Raw genomic sequence first — 12,500 nt, 5'->3', positions numbered from 1 at the left:
TGAGGACAGGTGAAAACTCCAGTGCCTGCGTTGAGAGCAGATCCCACGTTGGTGTAGACACGATTGTAGACCAGCTTTTGTCCTGGCCTCAGCAGAAGGTGTTTAGTCGATCCAGCCGAGAATGCCACATCTGAGGATCAGAGGCACAGTTCTTCGTGTGAAAATAATTTGAACCATCTCAGATCTGGTCAGACTTATACACGGGATAAGACCACCCGTCCACTAATTGGTCACATCAAAAACCAACATCCTGACTGCAGAGTTAGCATTTTTCTATGAATTAATTTCGCAGATTTATACTAGCGGTTGTTTAGAAATTAATTCATAAAAAATCCAACTCTGCCCAGAAAGCATACAGGCTGTTGAATCTGTGGTATGCGTCCAAGTGGAGGGATGGTCTTGTCCCGTGTAAAGCCTATTGTCAGATCTGGGATAGTGATCCGAATCGTTTACATGGGAAGGACTGAACGAATGAAGCCGGTGGACTCGGGAATTAAAAATCCGTTCTGTAGGAAGCGCGTACTCATTGATTCAAAAGTTAACAGATAATGACAATACAGAAAACATAAACGAATTAACAAAGTTCACGCCAAAAAAACACCAACACAATAGCAGCAAAACTAGTGTCATACATCAATAGTCAATCTTCCACTTGACTATATTCCCAACAAGGATTTAGCACTCTTCTTCGCATTTGTTTTATACGCAAGATTTTTCAAATACTCCGCAACACATGTAACCCAAATACAACACGTGTCCGAACAATACTGCTTCATTTATAAAAACACAGCTTCGGCCATTGTTGATTTTAATCAACCAACTTGTTGGTTTCATGCCGTGCCGGGCTTGCATTACTCAGCGTATATAAAGACATAGTATATTATTGATTATATACCGTCTAGAAAGACTACCCTCTACAGCATTTTACATTTGAATAATAGAACGTTTAAACACTAATTCTCAGGCATTCCTGGTTTGTGTTGTCATCTATTCAACCCCCAAACGGAACTCTGTAGGTCTTAGAGCGATAGTAAATGTGTACTACACCAATCATATCGTGTAAAATGCACTGCTCTCAAAGCCAAAAATGTGTGACGGAAATGAAAATAAAGTCAGCGTGGGGAGAAATCAGTTTCCAACGAATACCCAAATTCACATTTGAATAACTGTTGCTTTCAAACACTTATCTTATTCTCCCTTGCACACACACGACTACCCCCAAGACAGGACAGTAGCTATAGGCTATGACTGTGCTTTGCCACCCACGATCGGCCATTTTTGGTGACAACCTCCAAACCCAAACTGCGTATCTCATGGGGCAATTTTGGTCCCTTTTTGCCACGACTAGGTCTTTAATAAATGGAAATCAAAACAGACAACAACAAAATCCTACATTGCCCATTTCTACCGATAAAAATACAAAATCAAAAAATGTGTTGGGGAAAACAACATGTGAAACAAGCAGTCACATGAGCAAATGAACGAACCAAACGGCTCTGAACCTTTCCCCTTCTATTTTAGTTAGTTTATGTGTACCCTATCTGTTATCGATGTGTTCAAACGTGCGTTGTCTGTTTGTTTGTTTGTCTGTTTGTTTGCTGGTTGGTTAGTTTGTGGTTGATTGACTAAAGGATTTACGTGAATGTCCTTTGCGTGTCAAGTTTGAAGTTGTGGTCATAGCTTACCCAAGCTGGCAGAACTTGTGCTCCAAAGGATTAAGACCAACAGTCCAGTTGACAGTACTCTTAGCTGAAGGAACGGCATCCTTCTTTCCACACCTTGAAACAAACAAACAGCTTGAAATAGCTAGATCCTTCAAGTTAGCAGTTGCTTCATCCTGTATTGTTTGTTTGTTTGTTTGCTTAACGCCCAGCCGACCACGAAGGGCCATATCAGGGCGGTGCTGCTTTGACATATAACGTGCGCCACACACAAGACAGAAGTCGCAGCACAGGCTTCGTGTCTCACCCAGTCACATTATTCTGACACCGGACCAACCAGTCCTAGCACTAACCCCATAATGGCAGACGCCAGGCGGAGCAGCCACTAGATTGCCAATTTTAAAGTCTTAGGTATGACCCGGCCGGGGTTCGAACCCACGACCTCCCGATCACGGGGCGGACGCCTTACCACTAGGCCAACCGTGCCGGTCATCATCCTGTATTGCTGAACGGTTAAAGCCTGTGTTACCAAACTTGATCCATGAAGATCAGACAGGCTTTCTTAAAGGAAGGTACATTGGCCAAAACATAAGGTTATTATATGATACTCTATTTTATGTGAATAAGCATAACATACGTGGCCTCTTAATGTGCATTGACTTTGAAAAAGCTTTCGACACCGTTTCTTGGTCCTTCATTGATAAATGTTTGTGCAAATTCAACTTCGGTGATGACATTAAAAGAGGGATTTTCACTTTTTATAATATTATTAGATCATGTGTTTCTGTGAATGGTAAATATTCCAGTTGGTTTGATGTACAAAGAGGTACCAGACAAGGAGATCCATTGTCACCTTATTTATATCTAATATGTGCCGAATCTCTGTCCATTATGATCCGCCAGAGTACAGAGATAAAAGGTATAAAGGTGGCAGATGATGAAATATTAATATCCCAGTTTGCAGATGATACCGCCCTGTTTCTGGATGGTTCAAAACAATCTTTTTGTGCATGTATGAACGTTTTGAAGCATTTTGCCTCGATATCCGGTCTGAAAATGAATTATGAGAAAACCACGGCAGTCTGGATAGGCTCACATAAAAATTGTAATATTAAATTTATGCCGGAACTTATGCTCAGTTGGAACCCTGTAATATTTAAAGTTCTTGGCATTGTTTTTTCAGTCAACTTAGATGACATTATATGAAATATATTATATATTAGATGAAATAAAAAAAATAAAAAAAAATAAAAAAAATAAATAAACAAATAAAATAAAATTAAAAAAAAGCTAGCAGTTGCGTCTTCTATCTTTTCTGTATTTAAGTGGGACGACAATGTACGCTTTTATCTCCAATTAAAAACTTAAAACTCCTTCTCGTGAACTCCCTTGGGCTCACCGTCTCAGATCTGGCCAGACTTGTACATGAGATATAAGACCATCCCTCCACTTGGTCACATACCATCCCTCCACTTGGTCACATACCATCCCTCCACTTGGTCACATACCATCCCTCCACTTGGTCACATACCATCCCTCCACTTGGTCACATACCATCCCTCCACTTGGTCACATACCATCCCTCCACTTGGTCACATACCATCCCTCCACTTGGTCACATACCATCCCTCCACTTGGTCACATACCATCCCTCCACTTGGTCACATACCATCCCTCCACTTGGTCACATACCAACAATTAAAAGCTTGGGTGCTCTCCGTGCAGAATGAGATTTATTAAAAAAAAAAACAATCGTTGAAGTCCCAGTGGTGTTTAAAAAAAATAATTGATAAAACAAATTCCAACTCACAACAGCAAGCAATCAGGGTGATGACCAAGTGGATTGTTTGTATTATCCAATGTAACAGGCTGGCCAGACTGGAGACGGTCAGCCGAGGCGTGTTCACGATAAGGAGTGAGCCTTTTAGATTTGCATTTAATTACGTATTTGTACATGGAGATGTAAACGCAATACGATTGTTGTTTTCACCATTAACTCGTGTTCCGTATCCTTTTCATTGGACGGTTGATTATACATTTCTCTTCTGAGATGGGGGTGGGGGGGGGGGGGGGCACATACACAGAGATATAGTCTATACCTCTATGGGCACATACGAGGCGGATGTTTGGGTACGAGCAGACACAAACTAGAGGTCGGCACGGGACTTAATAAAGTAACGTAAAACTATGTACGACGAAAATTCAGGCAGGGATTACTTACTGTGATAAAGACGGCAACGTAAAGTCGAGCTTAGGGTTCGCAGAGTATCTCTTCCTGCCAAGCCTCATACACGTCTTCAGGTCTCCGAGTCAGGTGATTTTAACGAAGAGGATTGGAATGTTGCTGCTGCGTCTCTTTATATATGTTTTATTGTGTGTGTATTTTTTTCTACTGTGAACAAAGCTTTAAAGGCATTAAGTCAGCAGGCATCAAATTCCTTGACACAAGGACATACAAAAATGTATAAATTTGTCAATCAAAACAACCTGTTGCATTGTCCTTAATTGTGATACCACCACAGATGCATTAAAGCTCCAGTCCGTCTCAAATGGTTTACAGAACGATTTAAATCTTCTAATGAAAAAAACTGAAAAAAACAGTTCTAACCTTATCGAACACAATTGCAATTGCATTTAATAGCATTAAATGACACAGTTCGTTTGAATGGCTATTTAGCTCGCGTAAACCACACACCTGTTTTCGTGGTTTATCTAACCCATGAGCCATCGTGAACCCGTGTGATCCACTTTCCTTTTTGTTCACAATTTAGTAGTCAGTTTGTGATTTCAATGCGACTCGCTGTATCTGCAACAGCAGCTGCACGTTATTGTGTACCTCTTGTGTTCTTTATTTCACCCGAACAGAAACTATATAGTTTTTAGGGAAAGATTTATCCCCCGATCTTTTCTCCCTTGTGTGAATCTAAGAATCGTTCCTGCTCTTTCTTTTTCCCCCACACAAAAAGAAACAAGTTATATGCTTGCATGTTCACTTTTTAAAACGGAAACATATCTCCCACTTTGGGGCCTCATATCATCTTCCAGAAACTATTCGATCAAATCAGTAAACCTGTACCACCGTTCTGCTGAAGTCTGTTTTATCCACACTCCGCTGTTGCGTGCCACAGAGGAAAGAATATTCCCCCCGTTCTTTATTTCACCCGAACAGAAACTATATAGTTTTTAGGGAAAGATTCGTCCCCGATCTTTTTTCCCTTGTGTGAATTTAAGAATCGTCCCTGCTTTTTTTTTTCTCACCACAAAAATAATGAACGGGAAACACATTATGTTCTTATTTTATATCAACACTGCTGCTTGCGTTACCACAGAGAAAAGGAATCATCCCTGCTCTTTTTTCTCCCCTAAACAGAAACAAGTTTTATCCTACATACGTGAGAGAGACACCCGTGAGATAATAATCGTTCAAATCACACGTGTGTATATCATGTAAATGAGGTCATGTCAAGCAAGTCTGACAGGGACCTGTTTTGCCACTACTTATGATGCCAAAGTCACCGAGACAAACGTCATTATAGAAACAAATTTAATTGCGCTCGCTAATTACCCTCGATGAATCTTTAGAACTAACACGTCACGCCACACTTTCAGAGTGACGTTTCTTTGCTTTGACGTAATAGATTGCACGAGGCTTTAGAAGAGATCGAGGTTCCAAAACAAGCGTCTTCAATTTAGCTGCCTCGACTGCAAGACATTTTCAGTAAAATACACGTAAGTACAGTATGTAGGATAAACAGAATACTACATGGCTTGCTGTGTCGTACCAGATTTACACTCGTTGCTTTTTCAAATAATGAACAGCTCGCTTTCGCTCGCAGTTCAATATTTAAAAAAAAAACTCGTGTAAATCTGGTACGAGACAGCAAGCCATGTAGTATTCTCTATAATAATTATGCTTCCACGTTCACTTTTTAAAACGGAAACATATCTCCCACTTTGGGACCATATCATCTTCCAGAAACTATTCGATCAAGTCAGAAACAATGAACGGAAAACACATTCTGTTTTTATCAACGCTACTGCTGTTGCGTGCGTGCCGTGCCGTGCCGTGCCACAGAGAAAAAGAATATTCCCCCGTTCTTTATTTCACTTAATCAGAAACTGTATAGTTTTTTTTAGGAAAGAATCGCCCCCGATCTTTTCTCCCTTGTGTGAATGACTGATTGTCTAAATCGTAGTAGGGCTCAACTTCTCTTGTTTAGTGCACATTGCTCAGAGAAAGAGAATGAAAGAGAGAGAGAGAGAGAGAGAGAGAGAGAGAGAGAGAGAGAGAGAGAGAGAGAGAGAGAGAGAGAGAGAGAGAGAGAGAGAGAGAGAGAGAGAGAGAGAGAAACTAAAATCAACGCTAACTATTCAGTCGTTGCTTGCTTGGCGGCTTTGGGGAGAAAACATTCGCCACGTCCGTCAGTTGAATACTATTCTGAAGAATTCCGTGTTCTTTCTACTGGCCCTGTTTCTACGACAGTGAAGAATCTTTTCGAATTGTGTAAACGGGACATATTCCCATTGCGCTAAGAATCGTCCCTGCTCTTTTTTTTTCTCCCCACCACAGAAACAGTAAACGGGAAACACATTTTGTTTTACCAACGCTGCTGCGTGCCGTGCCGTGCCACAGACGAAAAGAATATTCCCCCCTTCCGTTTATTTCACCCGAACAGAAACAAATACATATTTCTTTCGAATACATCACCTCAATTTAACTATAAGGAGTTACCCTACTTATGAGTATCTAGTCTGATACTCATAAGTAGGGTAACTCCTTATAGTTAAATTGAGGTGAGTATTCTTAGAAATAGTCATTTTACTTGTAAAAAATACATTTTTATAGTCTTTATATAGTTGTTTAGGAAAGATTCCTCCCCGATCTGTTCTTCCACAGAAACTAGTTGACAGGTGTCTTCTCTTCTTTTCCTCAGAAACGTATGAACGAATTTTCTATCTTACAACTTTTGGCTCAACACTTTTTTGTTTGCATTCCTTTTTATATTTAGTCAAGTTTTGACTAAATATTTTAACGTAGAGGGGGAATCGAAACGAGGGTATGGTGTATGTGCGTCTGTCTGTGTGTGTGTGTGTGTGTGTAGAGCGATTCAGACTAAACTACTGGACCGATCTTTATGAAATTTGACATGAGAGTTCCTGGGTATGAAATCCCCGAACGTTTTTTTCTTTTTTTGATAAATGTCTTTGATGACGTCATATCCGGCTTTTCGTGAAAGTTGAGGCGGCACTGTCACGCCCTCATTTTTCAACCAAATTGGTTGAAATTTTCGTCAAGTACTCTTCGACGAAGCCCGGGGTTCGGTATTGCATTTCAGCTTGGTGGCTTAAAAATTAATTAATGACTTTGGTCATTAAAAATCTGAAAATTGTAAAAAAAAATAAAAATTTATAAAACGATCCAAATTTACGTTTATCTTATTCTCCATCACTTGCCGATTCCAAAAACATATAAATATGTTATATTCGGATTAAAAACAAGCTCTGAAAATTAAATATATAAAAATTATTATCAAATTTTTTTCCCCGAAATCAATTTAAAAACACTTTCATCTTATTCCTTGTCGGTTCCTGATTCCAAAAATATATAGATATGATATGTTTGGATTAAAAACACGCTCAGAAAGTTAAAACGAAGAGAGGTACAGAAAAGCGTGCTATCCTTCTCAGCGCAACGAATACCCCGCTCTTCTTGTCCATTCCACGTGCACTGCCTTTGCCACGGGCGGTGGAGTGACGATGCTACGAGTATACGGTCTTGCTGCGTTGCGTTGCGTTCAGTTTCATTCTGTGAGTTCGACAGCTACTTGACTAAATATTGTATTTTCGCCTTACGCGACTTGTTTTTATACTGCGAATCATACATTGTCTAAATCGTACTGTAGGGCTCAACTTTTCTTGTTTAGTGCACATTGCTCAGAAAAAAAAAAAGAGAGAGAGAGAGAGAGAGAGAGAGAGAGAGAGAGAGAGAGAGAGTGAGAGAGTGAGAGAGAGAGAGTGAGAGAGAGAGAGAGAGAGAGTGAGAGAGTGAGAGAGAGAGTGAGAGAGTGAGAGAGAGAGAGAGTGAGAGAGTGAGAGAGAGAGAGTGTGAGAGAGTGAGAGAGAGAGAGAGAGAGAGAGAGAGAGAGAGAGAGAGAGAGAGAGAGAGAGAGAGAGAGAGAGAGATAGAGAGGGAGAACTCAGAACTCAGAACTCAGAAACTCTCAAAGAAAGGACGAAGCACTGAAGGTGTCTTAATTGCGAAAATCAAATTTCACCGAATGACATGAACTTTGTTTCAGATGAAGCGTAAAATCGGCGGCGGCAGTGGTGCTTACACTCGAACAATCAGCATTTGTTGAATAAAAAAATAATACAAAAAAAACCGTGACGTTGATTTGATGAATATTCTCATTTCTTTGTTTCACTAATTATTGCTGTGTTTTCTTCTTTGATATGAGATCAATAGCTCTGGTTTGGTATGAGATCAATAGCTCTGGTTTGGTATGAGATCAATAGCTCTGGTTTGGTATGAGATCAATAGCTCTGGTTTGGTATGAGATCAATAGCTCTGGTTTGCACACACACTGACAATTATCAATTCAACACTCATGAGCACTCGAAAGCACCCAGACAAACGGACAGAAAAACAGAAAAACAGAAAGACAGATCGGCCAACCAACAAGCAAAGAACTTACACTATCTCTCTGTCTCGCTTTCGTTTTCTTCGGCTCTCTGTTTTTCTGCCTAACACACATTCACACAAACACACACACCAAAACACACAAACACACAAACACACACAAACATACACACACAAACACACACACACACACTCACACATAAAGACATACACACAAACACACACACACACACACACAAAGACACACGCACACAAACACACACAAATACACACGCACACAAACACACACAAACACACACACACACACCCACACACACATTAACACATATACACAAACACACACGCCCACACACAACACGTACGCACACACACACCAAAACACACACACATTCACGGACACACACACACATCCAGCCAGCAAGACATTAGCGGCCGATAATCGGCCGAACACCCTTCAAAAAGTCGGGCCGGTGACGTCAAAACATACGACGCGGGTGTTGGCCCGACTAACTTTTGCAAAGAGGCAACGAGGCGGCCGACAGGCGGCCGAACACCTGCACTATGGCGGCACGCATCCGGTCCGATGTTAATCGGCCCGATAACTTGTTGGACCTGCTGCCCGACACCTTATGCCGACATCGGGAAGATATCGATTTCAGCGGGAAGACATCGGAACGATGTCGGCATAAGGTGTCGGGCCGCAGGTCCAAAAAGTCATCGGGCCGATTAACATCGGACTGGATGCGTGCCGCCATAGTACAGGTGTTCGGCCGCCTGTCGGCCGCCTCGTTGCCTCTTTGCAAAAGTTAGTCGGGCCAACACCCGCGTCGTATCTTTTGACGTCACCTGCCCGACTTTTTGAAGGGTGTTCGGCCGACTATCGGCCGCTAATGTCTTGCTGGCTGGGCATGCAGCTACAGATACAGCAGTATGTACCACCCCCCCCCCCCCCAAGTGTAACAGTGCAAAATTCACTTACAGCTACAGCAGTACAACCCCCCCTCCCCCCAGTGTTACAGTAGACAACAAACCTACAGATACAGCAGTGTGTACACCCCACCCCCCCGTTTGTAACAGTGCAAAACACATCACCAGCTACAGATACAGCAGTATGTAGAACCCCCCGCCCCTACCGCCCTCACTGTAACAGTACAAAACACACCTACAGCTACAGCCGTATATACACCCCCCCCCCCCCCCCCTCAGTATTACAGTATAAAACACACCTACAGCAACAGATTCAGCAGTATGTACAACCCCCCAAGTGTAACAGTGCAAAAATTACTTACAGCTACAGCTGTATGTACACCTCCCCTCCCCCTTAGTAACAGTACAAAACACACCTACAGCTACAGCAGTATGTATACCCCCCCCCCCCCAATGTAACAGTGCAAAACACACTTACAGCTACAGATTCAGCGGTATATATGTACAACCCCCCCTCCCCCAACCCAAGTGTAACAGTGCAAAAAACACCTACAGCTACCGCAGTATGTACACCCCCCCCCCCCCCCCCGAACTGTAACAGCACAAATCGCACCTACTGCTACAGATACAGCAGTGTGTACAACCCCCCTCCCCCCCCCCCCCCCCAGTGTAACAGTGCAAAACACACCTACAGCTACAGATTATGAGATACAGCAGTATGTACAACCCCAACCCCCCCCCCCCCCCACTGTAACAGTACAAAACTCATTTACAGTTACAGATTCAGAAAATTTTATGTACACCCCCCCTCCCCCGCTGCCACCACTGTAACAGTACAAAACATACCTACAGCAGTATGTACAAACACTCCACCGCCTTCCCCAGTGTAGAGTGCAAAACACACCTAGAGCTACAGATACAGCAGTATGTTCAACCCCCCCCCCCCTCCCCTGTGTGCAAAACACACCTACAGCTACATATACAGCAGTATGTTCAACCCCCCCCCTCCCCCCTACTGTAAAAGTACATAACACACCTACAGCTACATCAGTATGTACAACCCCCCCCCAAGTGTAACAGTACAAAACACGCCTACAGCTACAAATTCAGCAGTATGTACACCTCCCCCCCCCCCCCCCCCAGTGTTACTGTGCAAAACACACCTACAGCTACAGATTCAGCAGTATGTACACCCCCCCCCCCCCCCCCAAGTGTGCATCAGTGCAAAACACACCACCAGCTACAGATAGATCAGTATGTACAACCCCCCCACCAAGTGTTACAATGCAATACACACACCTACAGCTACAGATACATCAGTATGTACACCCCACCCCCCAAGTGTAACAGTGCAAACCACACTTACAGCTACAGATTCAGCAGTATCATGAGTATGTACTCCACCCCCCCTCCCCCACTGTAACAGGACAAAACACACCTACATCTACATATACAGATACAGCAGTATGTACTCCCCCCCCCCCCACTGTATAACAGCAAAACTAACATACAACCCCCCCCCCCCACCAAGTGTTACAATGCAATACACACACCTACAGCTACAGATACATCAGTATGTACACCCCACCCCCCAAGTGTAACAGTGCAAACCACACGTACAGCTACAGATTCAGCAGTATCATGAGTATGTACTCCACCCCCCCTCCCCCACTGTAACAGGACAAAACACACCTACATCTACATGTACAGATACAGCAGTATGTCCTCCCCCCCCCCCCCCCCCCCCCCCACTGTATAACAGCAAAACTAACATTAAAGCAAAAACAAGAAGGGCAAAGCTCATACGACTCACATGCTTGACCTTGACCTTTACATGACCTTGACCTTCAGGGTCAAGGTCAAATAACTAAACCTAGCAATATGACATACACTAAGAACTGCTTTACACATTTTTCCTACCAAAATACATGTGACCTTGACCCAAGGTCAAGGTCATCCAAGGTCATGCAACACAAAGCTGTTAATTCAAGACATAGGAAGTACAATGGTGCTTATTGGCTCTTTCTACCATGAGATATTGGTCACTTTTAGTGGTTCACTACCTTATTTTGGTCACATTTCATAAGGGTCAAAGTGACCTTGACCTTGATCATATGTGACCAAATGTGTCTCATGATGAAAGCATAACATGTGCCCCACATAATTTTTAAGTTTGAAACAGTTATCTTCCATAGTTCAGGGTCAAGGTCACTTCAAACTATGTATACAATCCAACTTTGAAGAGCTCCTGTGACCTTGACCTTGAAGCAAGGTAAACCAAACTGGTATCAAAAGATGGGGCTTACTTTGCCCTATATATCATATATAGTTGAGGTATTCAATCTCAAAAACTTCAGAGAAAATGGGAAAAATTTGAAAAATAGCTGTTTTTTTAGACAACATGTATGTCCCCTGCGACCTTGACCTTGAAGCAAGGTCAAGATGCTATGTATGTTTTTTTGGGGCCTTGTCATCATACACCATCTTGCCAAATTTGGTACTGATAGACTGAATAGTGTCCAAGAAAATATCCAACGTTAAAGTTTTCCGGACGGACGTCCGGACGTCCGGACGGACGGACGGACGACTCGGGTGAGTACATAGACTCACTTTTGCTTCGCATGTGAGTCAAAAAACGAAATCACTTACTCGCTCCATCCGTCGGTTGTCCTCGAGTTGACGTTATAACAGCTTGAACACACCTGTAGGTTTTCCATCCGTCCTTGGACAGTTTCTCCGCGCAAACACCAGTGATATTTCAACATCAGAAATATCAAAGAGTGACTGGCTACACAACTTGTCAACTATCACCGCCACCACGTGGCACTGGGACCAGCACTCAGATTGAGATCCCGAGGCGACATTCGTCTCGGATAACATATCATCAATGTGCTGTCCAACATTCGCAAGAATGTCTCTTCTTTCGATATTAAGGTGAACTAAGAAAACAAATAAACTTCGCTCACGCGGGAAAGTAGCAGCCGGCCATGTTTACACTCAATCTTGTTTACCGTAAGGAAAGCTATGAGAGTATTTCAAGTATATATGATGGCGTATTTTTAAAATGTAAAACTCATGGTTTGAGCTCATGCTGTATTTGATTGCAAATATACAAATGAAACTTACAATTAAATTATCCTACTCCTGTGTGAAAAAGTCAACAAATATGAATAATTCAGTTTCGCATTTGCAGGGTCATGTCACGCGCCGTTGACGGGCCGACCCTTGAACAAGGGACGTAACAAATGTTAAAATAATGATCATAAATTTGT

The 12,500-nt window shown here is 42.5% G+C and overlaps 1 protein-coding gene across 1 annotated transcript in view; it reads right to left on the bottom strand.

Moving 5' to 3' along the window:
- LOC138954574 (complement C1q subcomponent subunit B-like) overlaps positions 1-4,025 on the bottom strand; it is a 6,742-nt gene extending 2,717 nt beyond the window's left edge. The window contains exons 1-3 of the mRNA XM_070326385.1: positions 3,883-4,025; positions 1,686-1,778; positions 1-130 (exon numbers count right to left, since the gene is read on the bottom strand). The exon at positions 1-130 is cut by the window's left edge and continues 1 nt beyond it. Of these exons, the coding sequence (XP_070182486.1) occupies positions 1-130; positions 1,686-1,764 (209 nt within the window). The 5' untranslated portion in view covers positions 1,765-1,778; positions 3,883-4,025. The remainder of the gene's footprint in view (positions 131-1,685; positions 1,779-3,882) is intronic.
- Positions 4,026-12,500: the final 8,475 nt, after the last annotated feature.

The sequence above is a fragment of the Littorina saxatilis genome, unplaced genomic scaffold, assembly GCF_037325665.1.
Source record: "Littorina saxatilis isolate snail1 unplaced genomic scaffold, US_GU_Lsax_2.0 scaffold_730, whole genome shotgun sequence".
Classification (NCBI taxonomy): Eukaryota; Metazoa; Mollusca; class Gastropoda; order Littorinimorpha; family Littorinidae; genus Littorina; species Littorina saxatilis.
Note: the sequence above shows the minus strand (reverse complement) of the source record. Positions and strands in the feature narration are given on the sequence as shown.